The 20,216-nt window shown below is 40.0% G+C and overlaps 1 protein-coding gene across 3 annotated transcripts in view; it reads right to left on the bottom strand.

Moving 5' to 3' along the window:
* LOC132393039 (cilia- and flagella-associated protein 44) overlaps window positions 1-20,216 on the bottom strand; it is a 210,917-nt gene that overhangs the window by 182,064 nt on the left and 8,637 nt on the right. For all 3 annotated transcript variants that reach the window (XM_059967770.1, XM_059967768.1, XM_059967769.1), the window contains exons 3-10: window positions 18,580-18,730; window positions 18,146-18,308; window positions 16,982-17,084; window positions 15,215-15,431; window positions 14,738-14,852; window positions 8,052-8,216; window positions 1,867-2,019; window positions 595-642 (exon numbers count right to left, since the gene is read on the bottom strand). In XM_059967770.1, coding sequence (XP_059823753.1) covers window positions 595-642; window positions 1,867-2,019; window positions 8,052-8,216; window positions 14,738-14,852; window positions 15,215-15,431; window positions 16,982-17,084; window positions 18,146-18,308; window positions 18,580-18,730 — 1,115 coding nt within the window. The remainder of the gene's footprint in view (window positions 1-594; window positions 643-1,866; window positions 2,020-8,051; window positions 8,217-14,737; window positions 14,853-15,214; window positions 15,432-16,981; window positions 17,085-18,145; window positions 18,309-18,579; window positions 18,731-20,216) is intronic.

The raw sequence follows: 20,216 nt of genomic DNA on the forward strand, positions 1-20,216 counted from the left end.
TTTGACTCAAATGTGGATAAGTAGCATTAGCTTGGTGGGGATCTTGGATGACATAGATGGATTAGGTTGAATGGCTGTTTCTATGCTGTATTCCTCAATGACTCAATATTAAAGTGCTGTAAAAATTTCATCAAGGGATTGAAAGTAAGGAGATGAAAAGTAAACTGCATGAAAAAGAGGCTGATAAATACACAAATGTGCAATTTTCAGATTCTAACTAGATCAAAATTAACACCACACTGAGAATGATAGAGAAAGACAGTGCCAGACCTTCGCTTTTCTTCATTTCCCCATTGCCCTACCTTTCTCTGCACCTTGAAGCTTATTTATGCTTTTCCCAGTTCTGAAGAGGTCATCAGTGAAAAGGCTTCTCTCCACCCACTCCTCACCATCTTGCCAAACACTTCCCCGTGGACAGTCAGTAACCTGCTTTTATTAGTGTGATATCGAGACAGGCAATGCAACAGTCAAAGGATCTTGAGTGAATACATATTCATATCAGGCAGGAACAAAAGGTAATGATATAGGGAGATTAAAATCCTAATGTGCTTATCAGGCAAATTAACCAAATGAGGAGAAACTTATTGTACTTACAATGTTCGAAAATGAGAGGTCAAGTTTCCAGATTCTACCACTGGAATCCTATGGAAAAAATATTGTACATTTTACCTTCTGTGGTTGTGTTAATGTAGCAAAACCAAACATTGTTGGAAAACATATAAATGCTGCCACACCTTCTGATGTAATTGCATAAAAAAACAAATGATACCCTTGACTTCATTAAATTCCTTACAGTATTTACAGAAATAATAACCCACATTCCAGTATTGTGACATTTGCTCTGGGAATATTCAAATTTTCAAAAAAGCCAATGCGAATTATTGATGCCACATCAACAGAGGGCATTTAAAGGCTAAAATCAGCTGCAGGTTTTTCATTCATCCAAATAATGGTTACCCAACATTGCAGAAACTATTTCCCATTTTGCTCCTCACCAAGGTAATCTTCCCTTTATAGGCAAAAATCCACCAGTAACTTATATTTAAAAAAATTGAATGCTGCCCAGAGATTCAGTAAGCAGCTTGTCGTCTTGTAGCATTAACAATGCACCAAAATTCTACCCAAGTGGAAACTCCCATTCATCATCTTAAATTGTAACTGGGCATCTCTAAACATCCTGAAACACCTTAATTAATTAACTAATTTAAAAATTGCTGAATTATTCTTCAGTTTTTGATATGCTCTTCTGAAAAACACATTAAAACAATGATTTTCATAGAGCACCTTTTAGTTTTATCTCAGTCCCATTGACAAAGACAGAAATGCCGAAACCTCCACATACTCAGAATTTATAGGTACAGTTGACATTCCAGTGGACATGGAGTAAAGAGAAACCAGTCAAAGACTTTTAAGACTAACTAATTTTGAAGCAAACTATTAGTAGACATGAAAAACACAATTCCTTAATAGAGTTAATCATTGTTGTGAAATATATAATTTTATTGCTATCTTTGTTGAAATGTTTATTCTTTACGTGAAAAACAGTAGTATTAACAGGGAAACAGGATAGACAATAATTCCCCAATAAAGTATTTAGGCCACATTAATCAATTTGCCTTCCTTCCCTTGGTAGTTTCTTCAGAATGATCATATTCTAAAGCATTAATGGTTTCTTAATTTCAATTTCTTGTTTTTGACTAGTGTGTTCTCAACCCCTTTAGTCCGTATTTGTTTATTTCATCTTTAATTTGCTCACTAGCAGACAATTTGGAGGAAAGTTGGTAAACAAACCAGCTGTTACAATGAAATGTTACATTTCCGCTTCCTACACCAATATGGTTCCAATGTGAAATACTTTTAAAATACCTGAGCACACCAAATAAAGCTTGAATCTTTGAATTTCACCATGGACTGAAGGTTAACATTTCTTCCAACAAACAATTCATTCATCGGTTCCATCTCAACCACAGAATACTCATCATAAGCCTCCGCTGTATCAATGGTCTCAAAATCCCAGACCTAAAATCAATTGAACCAGATCAGTTTATAAATATTGGAGATTCATACAAATCTGTGTGCAGTATATTAGCTGAGCATTTTTTCAGCTAAAGTATTTCTGTCATTTGAGACTTGCACATCCTACAACTCATTAACAGGAATTAGTTACCCACAACTGCTTTTGAACAGGTTGAGAGAAACACCAGGAACTGTAGCCATCATTTCACCATCACACCAGTGTATTGTACACAGATACAGAAGGCCCATCAGCACCTTTACTTCCTGAGAAAGCTGAAGAAATTTGGCTTGTCCCCTAAAACCCTCACTAATTTTTATAGATGCACCGTAGAAAGCATTCTTCTAGGGTGCATCACAACCTGGTATGGAAGTTGTCCTGTCCAAGACTGGAAGAAGCTGCAGAAGATCGTGAACATAGTCCAGCACATCACACAAACCAATCTTCCATTCTTTGACTCACTTTACACCGCATGCTGTCAGAGCAGTGCTGCCAGGATAATCAAGGACACGACCCACCCAGCCAATACACTTTTTGTCCTTCTTCTCTCCGGGAGAAGGTTCAGGAGCTTGAAGATTCGTACGGCCTGATTTTGGAACAGCTTCTTTCCAACTGTGATAAGACTGCTGAACGGATCCTGACCTGGATCTGGGACATACCTCCCAAATATCCGGACCTGACTTGCACTACCTTACCTTACCTCACTACCTACTTTCTAATTTCTAATTATTTTTTATAATTTAAATTTTTTATCATATTTACTTTGGTTTATATATTTTTAATATATAAACCAATATATTTACTTCAGGGAGCGCGAATATATATAGGTTAATATATTTACTTCAGGGAGCGCGAAGCGCAGAATCAAATACCGCTGTGATGATTGTACGCTCTAGTATCAATTGTTTGGTGACAATAAAGTAAAGTAAAGATACAGTATATTAAATACTTCCTAAAACCTAAAGGTACTTCATAAATTTCTGACATTGTAACCTGGTCTGTTGTTATCCAACAGAACACAAGGAAATAATTTCCTTTGATGGAGGAATAAATAGTAGGGAGAGTGAAGACCAATTTGTGATGAAGTATTGGGATCTGACTGCAATGAGTGATCATAGCATTAAATTGGATGTTGGGTCATATCTATCCCATGTACCTCAGCAAAAGCACAGCACAGCAAATAAGAATCAAAGGAAAGCAGTTTTAAGATCTAAACAGAAGTTCAAAGTAAATCTATTATCAAAGTGTACATATGTCACCATTCACAACCCTAAAGTTAGTTTTCTTGTGGGCATACACAGTAAATCCACAAAACACAATAGAATCAATGAAAGTCTGCACCTGACAGGGCAGACAATAACTGAGGTGCAAAAGACAACAAAATGATAATACTCAAGAAAAAAAAATAGACAGACAGACAGACAGATAAATAAGGAATAACTATGGAGAACATATGATGAAGAGTTCTTGAAAGTGAATCCATAGATTGTGTGAACAGTTCAGTAATAGGCCAATTGAAATTGAGTGAAATTACTCCCACTGATTCAAGAGCCTGATGGTTGAGAGGTAATAACTATTCCTGAATCTGATGGTGTGGCTCCTATACCTTCCTCCTCTTGGCAGTGGCAAGAAGAGATCATGGTCTGGGGTGGAGGGGTCCTTGATGATGGAAGCCGCTTTCCTGCAGTAATGCTCCATGTAGATGTGCTCAATGGTCGGGAGGGCTTTGCCCCGATGGACTGGGCTGCATCCACTATTTTTTGTTAGATTTTCATTTCAAGGGCATTAAGGTTTCATATCAGGTTGTAATGCAACCAGTTTATATACTCTCCACCACACATCTATAGAAGTTTGTCAAAGATGCCGTGCCGAATCTTCGCGAACTCCTAAAGAAATAGAGGCCCTGCTGTGCTTTCTTCGCAATGGCACTTATATGCTAGGCCCCAGACTTAAATGATAACACCAAGGAATTTAAAGTTGATGATCCTCTCTAATGTAACATATTTGTTTCAGATTCAAAAATCTCTGCAAAAACAACAATGAGAATTGAATAAATGAAGACCTCCACTGGGAGAATAAACGTCAATCTTGAAAAGATAAACAACTAAAAGGAAATCTTCTAATCATTGAATAAATGCATAATGGAAACTACTTTCTAAACTTGAAAATAACAGAAGCCTCAACACTTACGGAACTTAATGCACATTGACAAAATTTAAGGATTAGCATTCTGGTATAGGCCATGGAAGGTACCTTGCGATTAGTCTACATTTCTCTAATGATTTAGCATTATTTAACATCAAAGCATTCCCACTGGTACAGCAATCTATATCTGTTGACTCTTAAGAAAAGTGCTGCCTTACGACTATTAGGTTATTTCAACCTTAAGAGACAATTAAGCAATCACACTTTGCTCCATTATTCGCACCATTAGTAGCTCAGCATCAATGAAAATGTTTACTTATTGCTCTCATCAAAGTAAATTTATGGAAAAAGTTAATACGTACTATAATACACTTCACTGGTGAAGAGGTATGGGATACATGGGACTCCAAGACTCCTATTGTATGATATTTCAAAGTTGCAAAAAGTGCAGCAAAATAGAAGATATTCCTCAAAACTAAAATGGCATTTGCAGAGGCAAATATCAAGGGCAGGGTGGTAGAAACCTACCAACCTATCCACTCAGAATGAGTTGATGAAAATTGGGAGCTTAGCCTCCACGTGTGCCTGACATAAGAATTGTCTTCACAGTGCAGCTTGACTATTAAGGTTCATTGGATCATGGTTCAAGAGTACATTCATCATCAGAGACGTAACTTCTCATTAGTTCTGAAGATTGAATCCAATCCATAGGAAAGCTTGTTGGAGTTCAGTTGCAGTATTGTGATGTAAAAGACTGAGAAAATCAATCTTCTCAATGATGTAGTAATCTTCTGATCATTTGATGACTCTCGGCCTGTATTCACTAGAATTCAGAATTCAGAATGAGGCCTTGATAGAGTGGATGTGGAAAGGATATTTCCTATGGTAGAAGAGTCTAGAACCAGAGGAAGCAGCATAATAATTGAAGGGCGTCCTCTTAGAACAGAAATAAGAAGGAATTTCTTTAGACCATATGATCATAAGACATAGGAACAGAATTAGACTATTCAGCCCATCAAGTCTGCTGTGCCATTCCATCATGGCTAATACCTGATCCCACTCAACCCCATACACCTGCCTTTTTGCCATATCTTTTGATGCCCTGACCAATCAGGAAACTATCAACTCCCACTTTAAATATACCCATGCACTTGGCCTTCACCACAGTCTGGCAGAATATTCCAAAGATTTACTACTATCTGGCTAACAAAATTCCTCCTTACCTCTATTCTAAAAGGTTGCCCCTCAATTTTGAGGCTGTGCCCTCTAGCTGTGAATGTCCCACCACAGGAAACATCCTCTCCACATCCACCTTATCTAGCCTTTTCAACATTCAGTAGGTTTCAATGAGATCCCCCCAACATTCTTCTGAATTCCAGTGAGTACAGGCCCAGAGCTGCCAAACGCTCCCCTTGTTAACCCCTTCATTCCAAGAATCATCCTCATGAACATCCTCTAGACTCTCTCCAACGACAACACATCCTGAGATATATGTGACTTAAATTGCAAATCGCAGTATGCAAAGTGAATTCAATCATATTATGATCACTAACCCATCAGTCCTGCCAAAGGGTCTAAAATGTCAACTGTACATTTTTTCCCATCAATGCTGCCCAATCTGCTGAGTTCCTCCAGGATCTATGTGTCATTGATATTACAATCACTGTCTCCTAAAGGTTCCTTTACCTTAAGTTCCCTAATAAGATCTGGGTTATTTCACAACACACAATCTAAAATAGTCTTTCCCCTCATAGGCTGAAGGAAAAACTGCTCTAAAAAGCCATCTTGTAGGCATTCAACAAATTCCCTTTCTTGCGATCTGACACCAACTTGATTTTCCGAACCCCTTTGCAGATTGAAGTACCCCATTAAAATTGTGACGTTACCCTTATTGCACGCCTTTTCCAGCTTCCTTTGCAATCTCAACCCCACATCTTGGCTACTATTTGGAGGCCTAGAATATGATTCACATAATTTTTTTTTACCCTTGCAGTTTCTTACCTCCACTTACAAAGATTCAATATTCTCTGACCCTATGTCACCTCTTTCTAAAGATGTAATTCCATCTCTTACCAACAGAGCCACACCACTGTCTGTACATTCCTGCCTGTCCTTTCAATACAAAATATACCTTAGATATTAAGGTCCCAACTATGGCCTTCTTTCAGCCACAACTCAGTGATGCCCACGTCATACAAAGCAATCTCTAATTGCTTCACAAGTTTGTCCACCTTATTCGGAATACTGCGTACATTTAAATACAGCAGCTTCAGTCCTGCATTCTTTGCCCTTTTGAATCTTACCTCTGTGGTTCAATTTAACTCCTTGCTCCATCTACATTTGTACCCAATGTTTGGCTTGTCCTTCCTCACACTCATGTTACACCCATATTCTACTTGTAAACCTGCTGGCTCATCCTCAGCTCTATCATACTGGTTCCTACCCCCCCATCCCCTCCATATTAGTTCAAACCACTCCCAACAGCTCCAGTAAACCTGCCCACAAGAATATTGGTCCCCCTCGGATTCAAGTGCAACCTGCCCCTTTTGTACAGGTCCCACCCGCCCCAGAAGAGGTTCCAATTATCCAGATATCTGAATCACTGTCTCCTGCTCCAATTCTTCAGCCACCCATTTATCTGCCACCTCATTCTATTCCTTTTTTCACTGTCATGTGGCACAGGCAGCAATCCCTAGATTACCACCCTTGAGGTCCTGTTTCTCAGCTTCCTTCCTAATTCCGTGTATTCAATTTTCAGGACCTCCTCTCTTTTACAAGCTACGTCATTGGTACCAATATGTACTACAACTTCTGGCTGCTCAACTTCCCTTTTTAGGATATTGTGGACCAGTTCAGAAACATCGGGGGCCTGGCACCTGGGAGGTAAACTGCCATCTATGATTCTAATTCATGTCCACAGAATCGCCTATGTATCCCCCTAACTATAGAGTCCCCTAATACTGCTGCCATCCTCTTCAGTTCTCTACCCTTCTGAGCCACAGTGCTAGACACAGTGCCAGAGGCACAACTGCTGTTGCTTCCCCCAGGTAGGCTCCCCCAACCCCCCAGCAGTACTCAAAATGGAGTACTTATTGTTGAGAGAGACAGCCCACGTGATCTGACATTCTCCCCTCCCTCTCCTGACAGTCACCCGTTTATATGCCTCCTGTAGCTTTGGGGTGACTATCTCCCTGTAGCTCCTGTCTATCACCTCCTCATTTTCCATAACAAACCAAAGGTTATTGAGCTGCAGCTCAGTTCCTTAACACAGTCTCTAAGGAGCTGCATCTCAATGCACCTGGTGAAGATTTGACCACCCGGAGGCTGGTAGCCTTGCAGAAAGCCCACACTTGACATCCAGAACAAAGCCAAGGGTGGTGAATCTGTGGAACTCTTTGCCACAGGCAGATGTGGAGGCCAAACCTTTATGTTTATTTAAGGCAGAGGTTGATAGATTCTTGATTGGTCAAAGCATGAAGGGTAACGGAGAGGAGGCAGGAGATTGGGTCTGAGAGGAAAATTGGATCAGCCATAATGAAATGGCAGAGCAGACACATTGGGCAAATGACATAATTCTGCTCCTACATCTTTTGTAGCCTTGAGTAACTTGAACAGCAGCAATGTATTCCAGTTAGCACTGCTGCTCAGTTCTTATACTCCACATGAGTATTCTCCTACCTTTTCTTTCAGGCTGATGTCCCAGAATCAATACTAAATTCTGAGAAGGTAGGTCACCACCTGCTGCTATTTCTGTACTGAACAGTGCCAATGCCAACATAAAATAGTGATGTGTGGTGAATGAAGCAAAGGAAATAAACAGACTTCATACTCACCATATTTTCATCATTGATACCATATTTGAGTTTTGATATCTGCCAACGTCATTACTCACCCTTACACACCCATCACTTCCAATTGTGATAAGTTCTCCTTCATCCAGCACAAACTGATTAATGGATCCTTGATGACAAGGCTTGCCACCCTTCCTGCGCAGCTCCACCTTGATAAGACCACCATCCCACAAAAGCATATTGCCCCATTCACAGCCAGATATCACCTGCAAGAGAGCAGTATATTTTCTAAGACAAATACAATGAGATAAATAACTTTCCACAAAATTATTCTCCAAAACTTCTCTCTCAATCAACATTACCAAAAATAAGATTTAATAGTTTATTTATTTTATTTCCTCTGGGTAAGCTGACTGCCATGTTTACCTACAAACCAACTGTCAAGCTATAGAAATACTTATGAGTAACTGGACCTTAAGATTTGGGATATCTATACAAAATAATAATTTTTTTTTCTTGTACAAGTTCAGTATCTGCCAGTTTTCTTTGAACAATTATTGATTACAACTCATCGATAAGTTGATGTTATGAAATAAAACCAGATCTCTAATAAATTCAGGAAGCTGAAATGCTGGAAGTACTCAACAGAACATCCAGCATATACAGAGAGAGCAATAGAGTTAAAATTTCACCTTAAGTTCAAGCTTACTATCATAATCAGGGTATAAATGTAGCGACAACACAGTACCTTACAAACATGTTACATGTCAATGACACATCATTAGATCTCCTGAACTCAATCTGATGAACCTTCCCAGCATTTTCTGTTCCCACTTTAAATTTTCAGCATCTGAAGATTCTTTTGGCCCCTTCCAATCTCAGGAAACCAAAACCTTCATCACTGTATATGGTGAGAATTCACCATAATCAGGCCTGACAAAAGTCAAACTCTCCTGAAAATCAATTGATAGGATCCAATGCTTGGATTATAATATCGTTCACCAAAATTTACCTCAGGAACAACTGGAGTGATTTAGTGAAATGTTCAACATTTGAACTACACCTATCTACAACAGTGTGACTATCCTAGTTACTCAATCTCAAGCTATGTTCAGAGAAGTTTATAGTTTGTAATGTCAAGCACTCCAATATGTTGTTTTTGTTTAAAGTTTGGTGGGAGGACTGCCCACCTTGGAGCAGTGACTTTCCAGAGTTACTTTCCAGAAATGTAGAACATGGTCATAAAGTGAGTAGAGGGAACACTAAAAAATCTAAGGTTGCAAAACTCTAAAAACTACACAAGTTACATCTCTTAGTCAGTCATCAATAACACTGGACAGCAATTTTTTATTTAAAAGTGTTGCTTCCTCAGAATTTTTTTGTGGTTATGGTAGACTGAGCACAAAGAATGAACATAGATACAATTTTAGACTACTTGTATCACATAGGAATTTGGAGAAACAAGAAACTAACATAATGCGTTTAATAGTATAATGGTGCTGACACTTTGCAAGTTGTTCAGCTAAGCTAAAGAGGTTTTGTTGAATGATTTTCATTTGTATTCAGTGTCTGAGGCTTCTCGCTTGTGTCAGCCAGCATTCCAGTTGCCCTAATGCCATTTCTCCATATCCAGGAGAAACCTTTCACCAAGCTTATGTAATGCCCTGGTTAAGATTTCTGCTGCTATGCTGTGGGATAGTTTACATTCACAGTTTTCTGCAGAAGTAGTGTGTCCTGCTAGTAGACTGGTTTAAGTGAAATACAGAACAAATTAGAACACTAACACTTAGCTCTATCAACCCGTGTTCATCCAGGGGAAACCGTCGTCTGCCCGCCAAACTGTGTCTCACGTTTGTGTAGATGCTGTGAATGCACCCCGGCACAAACCCACAATGTAAAATGTCAGTCAGTACACAATGTATGCTTAAACGATTACACTTTATAAATTTTACTGTGACTATGGGGTTAGTAGAGAAACAAAAATATAAAATAAAAAGGCACCAAGAATAGAGATTATACAGTTCATGCACACATTGGAGCTCATGCAATATCCTCGGTCCACTATTCGATTTCCACGACTCTCGAACTGGGACCAACCACGGTGGTTGACCAGAGCACTTCCCGCACATCCTCCCCCTTTGCTTCTCCTCGCCAAAATTCCCACGCATCAACCCCAGTTCCCATAAATACAGATAGAATAACAAGACTTCCACTGGTTAGTTCCCCCCCCCTCCCTGTTATCAGCAGTTAAAACCCGAACATTTCAGCTACAGAGAACATTACCTCATAGTTAACATTACATAGAAGCCATTTCATTATAACGCTTCAGAGAAGCTGTTTTATGATTAGCAGTTAACATTACAGTTAATATTACTGAGAACCCTGCACTAACAATACTACTACAGTGCTATAAAACTGTGTTTTAGTTCCTAATAGGTATCAATGGAGGAATTCATTTGGCACATGCTGCTGTGTCCTTTTGATTGACTGTAAATGAATAAAGTCAGTGCAGATAATGGATTGACTTCATACAATGCTTTTGACGATTGCATCCTCCAAATTTTCATTTTTATTGTAACATTCAAGATGATTGTTGATACCTACAAATTTTTTGAAGTAATGAAATGGTTTCATTTTCACTCCTGGCTGTTTCTGGCATCTCCAAGCCTGAATGTTTGAAACTGCAGTGAGCAAAACGGTTCTGAATTGTCTCACTGCTTATTTCTCATCAACTATCAGTGACAAAAATTGTGCTGTTTGAACACAAACATATGCCACTGACACTATTTAAAAACTGATTGATCTATGCACAGTGTTGTGCCTAACGGCCACACAAGTGCGCATGACTGACACTAGTTACAAACTGTTCGGCAACAGTCTGCTATCCCAATAAAGCAGCATAGTTTCCCAAATAAACTAAGGGAATCCAGATCATTTAATTGATCAGATTTTGTTTTTTAAGAGTTGTCCCAGATAGGCAACTGCCCTGGTGAACTGACAGCCAGTTAACCAGAATCCACAGTCTATGGCAGTAATAGTAGTGGGCAGCCATCGATCCCAGAGGATGACGGGTTTGCACCTCTGGTGGACTGTGTCCTCTGCAGACCACAAGCCTGGGCAGGAAGATTTGAAAAAGTGGCTGTTGCCTATGCCGCAGGTTCCCCCTCTCCATGTCACGGGAAGGGCAAGCACCAATCTAGCTTGGCACCAGTGTCGTCACTGAGGCTGCCAGAGTGAAGCTGTAAACAACATCAAACTGCCTTAGGGACCCCGGCTCTGGATTTCTTCCTCAGGGTTTACTCCCGAAGCCTTTTCCATGGGTGGGAATGGCTGCAAGGCAGCAGAGGTTTAATGTCAGAGTTCACCTTCTCCTAGGTAGGCTCTCATCCAAGGCTTACGAGCCCCACCTGTCCAAAGTAACTGGTTTTGAGGCGCCTTTGCTCCTTCTCTTGTCAGTAGAAACAGTTCCACAAGGCCTAGGAGCTAAGTCACACGTGAAGGCCAAGAGTTGGACTTGGGTGTCAGAGGCTGTTAGAGTCGCATGTCATTTGGAGCACCTTATAGGTAATGGGAGCTTATTCCCATTACCACCTCGGCTATGATAAATACAACAATAAATACAATAACAGAAGACATGGTGGCCCTACTTTGTAAGAGTTGAAGACAACTTGGCATTGCACCAAAGACTCTTACAAATTTCTATTGATGTATAGTGGAGAGCACTCTGACTGGTTGCATTATGGCTTGATATGGAGGCTCTAATACACAGGATTGCAAGAGGCTGCAAACAGTTATGGACTCATTCAGCTCTGTCATAGATATAACCCTCCCACCATCAAGAGGCTGCATCCATCACTGAAGATCTCACCATCTAGGATGTGCTCTTATCATTGCTACCATCGGATAGGAGGTGAAGACCCACATTCAACAATTCAGAAACAGCTTCTTCCTCTCTTTGGAAATCTTGGGCTTCAATCTAATACCTTTTACGTTTTCTCAGTAACAGTTCACAACAAATGTCTTTCTGTGCCTCGAAGAGATGAAGTATATTCAGAATGAGTGGAAGGATACACTGAGTGAGACTCTGGAGAAATTTGGAAAATAACTGACAACTTTAAAATTGAAGAATTGTTGGACGGGGAATCAAAGCAGGCCAGTAAGCCCAGAGGCGGTGGATGCAATGGGAGGTAGAAGTTGGGGTGTGGTATTTGGAAGAGCTTAAGTTCACATTTGTTGGAAGACAGGAAGCCGAACCAGAGAGCATTCTACACTGGGGTCATGAGGAAAGGGTCCAAGGGGCAACTGAGAAGAAGCCAGGGAGTCAGGCAATACTATGGTGCTGCAACTAAACTGCCTTGGCACTAATGGATATGTGAGCAATCATTTGAAATGATGGTGGGGTCTAAAGTTGGGATTTTTTTCCAAGAGATGATGATGACAAATTTGATGGAGCAAGCAGTTCTCTAGGAAATGAAAGCATGAATGTTAACAAAGAGCAAGAGCAATCAGTAAGGATAGACAGCAACACCTCTGCTGCAATTATCATCAACACTGGTTCAGTTCCTCACAAGATGTGTCCTTGTCCCCTACTCTACTTCCTACATACTCACAACTGTGAACAGATTCTGCTCCAATTCTATCTACAAATTTCAAGATAATACCGCCATATAACAAATAATGATGAATAGGAGTACAGAAAGGAGACTACACCATGTGTAGTGGCATGGTGTCATGACACAGTCTTTCTCTCAGTGTACACAAAACCAAAGAACTGGTCAGTGATGTCAGGTGGAGGGGGGCAATGCACTTGCTCCTATTTATATCAACGGTGCTGAGGTTGAGTAGTTGAGAGCTCCAAATTCTTAGGAGTGAATATCACTAATAGCTTAAACACAAGAGGTTCTGCAGGTGCTGGGAACACACACAAAATCCTGGAGGAACTCACCTTCATCTATGGAGGGGAATGAATGGTCGACATGTTGGGCCAAAGCTCATCATCAGGACTGGAAAGGAAAGAGGGAAAAGCCAGAATAAGAAAAGGGGAGTGGAACGAGTACAAGCTGGCAGGTGATAGGTGAAATAAGATGAAGGGGAAGTTAGGTGGGTGGAGGAGGGGGTGAAGTAAGAAACTGGGAGGTGATAAGTGGGAGCAAAAAAGGCTGAGGAAGGAGAAATCTGATAGAAAGCTCCCCAGCACCTCAACTTCCTCAGCAGACTACAGAAATTTGGCATGTCACCCTTGACAACATACTTTTTAATCAATGCACCATCTTATGCAGATGCATCATGGCTTGATAGGACAGCTATTCTACCCGTGACCACAGGAAACTGCAGAGCTGTGGTCACAGTTCAATGCATCATAGGAACCAGACTCACTGACTCTCAACGCTACCTGGACTATGCTCTTCCCACCCTGTTACTTATAAAAACACCATCGCCTTCTCTCAATTCCTCCATCTCCACTACTCTCAGGAGGAGGCTTTTCATTCCAGAACAAAGGCATCAAGGGGTTAAGGTTCCTCTTATCCTCACCTACCACCCCAGCAGCCTCCGCATCCAGCACATAATTCCCCTTAACTTCCGCCACCTCCAGCAGGATCCAACCACATCTTTCCCACCACCTCCCCCCCCCCCCACTTCCTACTTGAACGGGATCACTCCCTACTTGACTCCCTTGTCCAGTCGTCCCTCCCCACATATCTCCCTCCTGATATTTATCCTTGCAAGCAAAACAAGTGCTATACCTACCCCTACACCTCCTCCCTCACTACCATTCAGGGCCCCAAACAGTCCTTGCAGGTGAGGCGACACTTCACCTGTGAGTCTGTTGGGGTCATCTATTGTATCCTGATGTGGCCTGTTGTATATCAGTGAAACCCAACCTAGATTGGGAGATCGCTTTGCCAAGCACCTATACTCCATCTGCCAGAAAAGGTGGAAGCTCCCAGTAGCCACCCATTTTAATTCCACTTCCCATTCACATTCCAACATGTCCATCCATGGCCTCCTCTGCTGTTATGATGAGGCCACACTCAGGTTGGAGGAGCAACATCTTATATTCTGTCCAGGTAGCCTCCAATCTGATGGCATGAACATCGATTTCTCAAACTTCCAGTAATGATCCCCCCCCCCCCCATCTCTATTCCCCATCCCCTTATCTCCTTGCCTGCCCATCTCCTTCCTCTGGTGCTCCTCTGCAATTTTTTTTTCTCTCTCTCTCTCCCCCTCCCTCCCTCCCTTCTCCCTCTCCCTCTCCCTCTCCCCCTCCCTCTCTCCTTCTCCCTCCCTCCCCCCCCATTGTGTCAATTAAAGATTTGCTTTGTTTATCACAAATATCACTGAAACATTCAAACATACAGCCAAATGTGATTTTTGCAACAACAACCAATACAGTCCGAGGATGTCGAGGATGTGCTGGAGCAACCTGCAAGAGTCGCATGTTTTCAGCGCCATCGTACCAGGCCCACAGATTACAAGCTCTAACCTGTATGACTTTGGAATGTGGGACAAAACCCACAGTCACGAGCAGAATGTACAAACTCCTTACAGACAACAACAAGAATTGAACCCTCTAAATTTTATCATAAAAAGTCATTTAAAAATGCTAAGCTTTACAAGTACAAAGTAAAATAAAAGCAAGGAACTTATAAAACAGCTGGGAACAGAGTAGAGGAGTGACTCGCTGGATAGCTCTTACATCAAGATTGTATGGACACAATTGGCCAATGGATTTCTTCCATTATGTTACTATTCTGTAATACAAGATATAGAAATTTATTTACTGTACCTTTCCATCTGGCAATTCAACATAACCCACAATGTCTGTCAGAGCAGTTTTCCCAAATCTCCCAAGTTCACCTTGCAGTTTTAGCCCAGTGAAGGTCTCCACCATCTTCCAAAATCTGTTGAGATGAAAAAAACAATAAGCACTCTTCTTACGGATCAGTTGTGCCTCACACGGGGAATAGACAGGTGGAATTCTCAACTTAGTAAGTGATTAGTAAATGCTCAAGCCACAGGGACAACTTGTAATTTGTCACATCTTTGGGACAGAGTTACCACTCCGATGCTGCCATTCAGAAATGCATTATTTTAAAGTTGTGCTGTTTCGCTGACCTGCATTTGCTTTAATCATATAGGAATGTGAAACAGCAGCATGGACATTTTCCATGGATGCTAATCTTCTACACTTGTGCAATCAACATTAACTGACCAACGTTAAAGCGTAAACGGCACAAGGTGTAATCCAGGACCGATCACATACTTGATGTGTCCTGTTCCTGAGGAGGTCAGTTGTTCTTCATTTTCTAGAGAGAAGGTAATCCGATAAACATCCTGTGAAAAGGCTTTTGAGCGCAGCACTATTTGTTCCTGTTTCCAATTCCAAATGGTGACCATGTAATCTGGGTTCTCCCCTACACTGACCAGCAGGTTACCTGACGGGTTAAAGTCAACAAAAGCATAGCCTCGCTCAGTTCCTCCTGGAAAGGAAATAGAGAATGATTATTTCCCCACAATAACTTCGCTCATAGCAACAACTAACCTGACAATTTATTACACTATTATTGTTTGCACTTCACAGCCATATATAATGCTTCATAAATACTAGATAATCAAAAGAGAAATAAATAGTTATTTACCTACGACAGTAAAACTGTTAATCTGGAACTTCAAAACTTCAGTGGCACCAGATCGGCAAATTTTTATAAGTAAAGGATTTTATTCATACTTTTTCCCGAAAAGCATTTTTAATTTGTTTTTTTAGGATATTACACGGTAGTATAACATTTTTTCCAATTTTCAGTGAAACCAGTTAGCTTAAAGGGATCGCAGGAAATGGGAACCTGACGTGTATAAAGAGAATGTGGGGAATGCGATTGCAGTGAGGTAGGTGCTGAGCCATCCGCGTTTCTAAATTCTGCCTAGGATTCCCTTCATTTATTTGAGACACTATACCGCTGAATTGGCACAGGAGACTGTTGCCAAACAGTTTCGAAGTACGGTCAGTCATGTGCACTTTTATGGCCATTAGACACTACACCATGCTTAAAGTGAACAGTTTTTATATAGCAGCACTTGCTAACGTCACTGATAGTTGCCAAGAAATAAGCAGTAAAACAATTCAGATCTGTTTTGCTCACTGCAATTTCAAGCATTCAGGCTTCGAGATGCCAGAAATCTCAAGTTAATAACTACAAATAATTTGAAGATAATGACAATTATCTTGCATGTTATAATGAAAATGAAGGTTTGGAGATTGTTACCATTTAAAGCATTATATAAAGGTATTCCATCCTCTTCAGTAGTTGTCAGCACTGATTTTGTTCATTTGCAGTCAATCAAAAGAAGACATCAGCATACAATCGATGAATTGCTCCATCAATAACTATTCGGAACTAATAAACAGTTTTATAGAACTGTAGTAGTACTGATAGTGTTCTAATTTGTTCTGTATTTCATTTATATACATAATATGTTATTCAATTAAAAAGTATTTGGTCTTTCTATACCTTTTTAATTATTTCCGGACGCCAAGGTAGCATATCAGTTTGCGCAACGCTATAAAAGTTTGGAGCATCGGAGTTCAATTCCAGCATCCTCTGTAAGCAACTTTGCATGTTCCTTCCCATGTGTGTGTGTGGTTCCTCCCACAGTTCAAAGGTGTATCAGTTAGTAGGTTTATTGGTCATTGTAAATTGTCCCAAGATTATACCAGAGTTAAATAGGTGGGTTGCTGGGCTGGCGTTTCAAAGGGCCAGAAAGGTCTGTTTCCCACAGTATCTCTAAATTAAAGATACATAACTTTCCATGAAACTTCAACTAATTGGGCCAATATACTGTGTACTGGTGTTCCAATACATCAGAATCCACTGTACTTAGATGGAATAATAGTTGCCACAAATCTAAGAAAGGCAGTGGTGTAGGTAACCAAATGCTTGATCAAAAAGAAAACTCAATGCAGAGAAAGTTTAAGGGCAAAATTCCAGAGCTTAGGACATGAAAGCAGATGCATTAAAAGAATGTCACTCACCTCTCAGGTTCCTGTATGGTTTCAGGGAAGGATATTCATAGATAATAATATTGGGCTTGATGCCCTTTTCACCTACAGCAAAATAATTTCCATTAGGATGAACCTGCAAGGGAGATCAACAAATGGGGAACCAATGGGATAAATTGGATGGTTTAGAGTGTCTACTCTTTGCAGATTCCACTATTACCAACTCAGTTAATCATCTGAAACAAGTAATTACATTGATTCCCTAAACAGCCTAAACTTCCAGCTTCCGTGTGTAACAGTTCAATTGCTTTACCTTTATACTTTAACCATCTACTAAAGTTGTGAATCACTTTGCAATTAACAATTTAGGAACTCTAAACATCAGACATACTTTTGATATAATTAGGATTCAGATTAATTTATCAGTTATGTGCCCACTGTGTAACTGTCCCAAGAGGAAAATTGAAGTTAATTGTCCTCAGAGTATTCCAAAATACCTGATAACATAGTTCATTGCAGCCTTGCACATTACTTACTGTCTGCCTGCACTGCACTTTCTTAGTAGCTGTAACATTTGATTTTGCATTCTATAATTGTTTTCCCTTGTACTGCCTCAATGCACTGTTGTAAGAAAATTATTTATATGGACAACGTTGAAGACGAAGTTTTTCACTGTACCTTGGTATGTGTGACAATAATAAGTCAATTCACCAATTTAACCATGAACTATCTTGAGGGTGCAAGCACTGGCACAATATGAAGAAAAGCAGCAGTAAATTTAAGAACACCAAAATTCAAGAAATAGTATTATAGTAAGATAAATTAGAGGTTAATCATGTTTCTCTATGTGTTTGATACTTAATTGATACTTCAGTTTTGGCCAATGTACAGGACAGATCTCACTGGTCCTCCTTAAAATAGTAGCACAAAGGTAAACAGTGAAACAGTTTAACGTATCACCAAAATAAAAATCATTCCTCGGATGGTAGAACACTCCATATAGTCTAACCCGGAAAAGTCAACCTGGATTCCCATGTTCAAAAGCAAAATTTCTAAGTACTTTAATCTGCAATTAATCAAATTAAATACTAATTATTCTGGTGGCTTCAAAAGCAGCCAATTGGCCATTGCTATGTAAATGAAGTATGTTGCTCTCATTATTGTACTTTGACACTGGGGGAAATGAGGAAGTATTACCATCAGAATGCCAATGCCTCCTCCACTAGCGCTTCGGATATATTTTTGATCCTTGGTCTTAATATTCATGAAAATCACCAGATTGCCAGCCACAAACATGATGGTTTCCCCACCAATGAGTTGTAAGTTCACTTGCCGAGTACTGTCATAGCCAAAAGAATGACTGGTATCAAATTTGGTTAAGCAAGACAATGATCAAGTTGGTAGGAGATCATAAACAAACTTCAAAAGATTTAATTGATCTTAATAAAAATTAACTTTACACTATACTGCAATTTATTCAGAAATGACATTTACTGTACATTGATTTGATAACAAGTTTATTGTACAGTGATATTAACTGATACTGATATCCATTTTACATGCTACAGTAGAAATTCATGCATTTGGTTGGAACCCAGTATAAATCATTTCTAGAGTTTTACAAAGGATACAGAAAAGTAAGCAGATTGTTTGGTATTGATGTTTTAGGTGAAATGAATGGCTTTGAGCATAATTCCTCATAATCATAGAAAAAGTCATCTAGGAGTATTCTTTCTTCTGTCTTCTTGGCTTCTTTTCTTTCCTGCTTCTCTGCAGGTTGTTCTGTAATTAACAACATAACTATTTGATTTGCCTACAAATAATGCACATTTATACAGTTGAAATACAGCAGCTGCTTGTTTGGGATAATTCTTAAAGAACAAAATCTAATCGAGAAATATCTGGGATTCCTTCATTTATTAGGGATATTTGCAGCTTAATTGGGGCAGGAGATTGTTGCCAAACAGTGTCTAACTAGTGTCAGTCACATGGCTATTAGTCACAGAGCTTAGAGTAAACAGTTTTTAACTAGCATCATTTGCATGTGCTTGTATTTTATTTAAATACATAATTTGTTATTCAATTAAATGGTCTTTTGTATACTTTTCTGACTATTTCCATGAAACTTTGACTACCGGTAATTAGAGCAAGCACTTAATTGGCCAAAATGTACTGGTCCCAACGTGTCTCAATTAAACAGAATCCACTGTATACATTTTTACTTCCCCATTTGTGGCAATCTTTACATAGTGGCATTCAGGACACAACTTGTACGTGCATCCAAAAGTCAAAGCCGATGTTAATTATTGTCTAAAGTTCATTTGATGTCAACCTTGTCACAGTAAGTGTTGTATATATAACACAGTGTGGGCCATGTATAGAAAATCATTCTGTACAGAGAGTAACTGTTCTGCACCCATGTCATCTAAAAAGATCTTCCACCATTTCAGGTTTGATGAAAGATGCAATAGAAGTGATCTTGTTGGGCAAATTGTAAGAAATTTGTGAACTGTTTGAGAAATGAACAGTTCACAGGAATGGAATCCTGCCTTGGAGGACCTGTGTACTATCTGTAACATCACAAGGCGATCAGTCTCAGTTGTAAAAATTACAGAGATTTCTGCTGGTTACTTCATTCATTATGTGCTGTGATTATGACATGGGCTATCACAGTCTTTCCATGACCATGATTGTTCTTGGCAAATTTTTCTACACAAGTAGTTTGCCATTGGCTTTTCTTGGGCAACGTCTTTACAAGACAGGAGAACCACCCCCCCCCCCCCCCCCAGCCATTATCAATATTCTTCAGAGATCGTCTGACTGGTGTCAGCTGTCACACAAACCAGTATTCTGATATGACTGGCTGCTCATACGACCATCTACTACCTGCTCCCATGGCCCTGATCAGGGGGCTAAGCAAGTGCTACAACTTGCCCAAGGGTGCCCTTCAGGCTAGCGGAGGGAAGGAACACAGTACTCCTCCTTAGTTAGTGACGTATCTCCATCCTGTCACTAAGGTGAAGAAAAGTAGGCACTTTTGCAGGAGTCCCAATTGATCCTCGGTATAACCATAAATGTTAAAAAGGATCATAGATATGATCTCTTTACCAAACAAAATGCCAAAAGGGAAGAAATTTCAGGCTAGGGGGCCTACTACTGAAGAAGCTTGGGTGTATGTCCAAATATAACACATAAAGGAAGCTCAAGATGTTACTGAGATCTATCACATATAGGAGCAGAGTGCTTGACCACATAACCTGGCTGAGCC

The sequence above is a fragment of the Hypanus sabinus genome, chromosome 4, assembly GCF_030144855.1.
Source record: "Hypanus sabinus isolate sHypSab1 chromosome 4, sHypSab1.hap1, whole genome shotgun sequence".
In the NCBI taxonomy this organism is placed as follows: domain Eukaryota; kingdom Metazoa; phylum Chordata; class Chondrichthyes; order Myliobatiformes; family Dasyatidae; genus Hypanus; species Hypanus sabinus.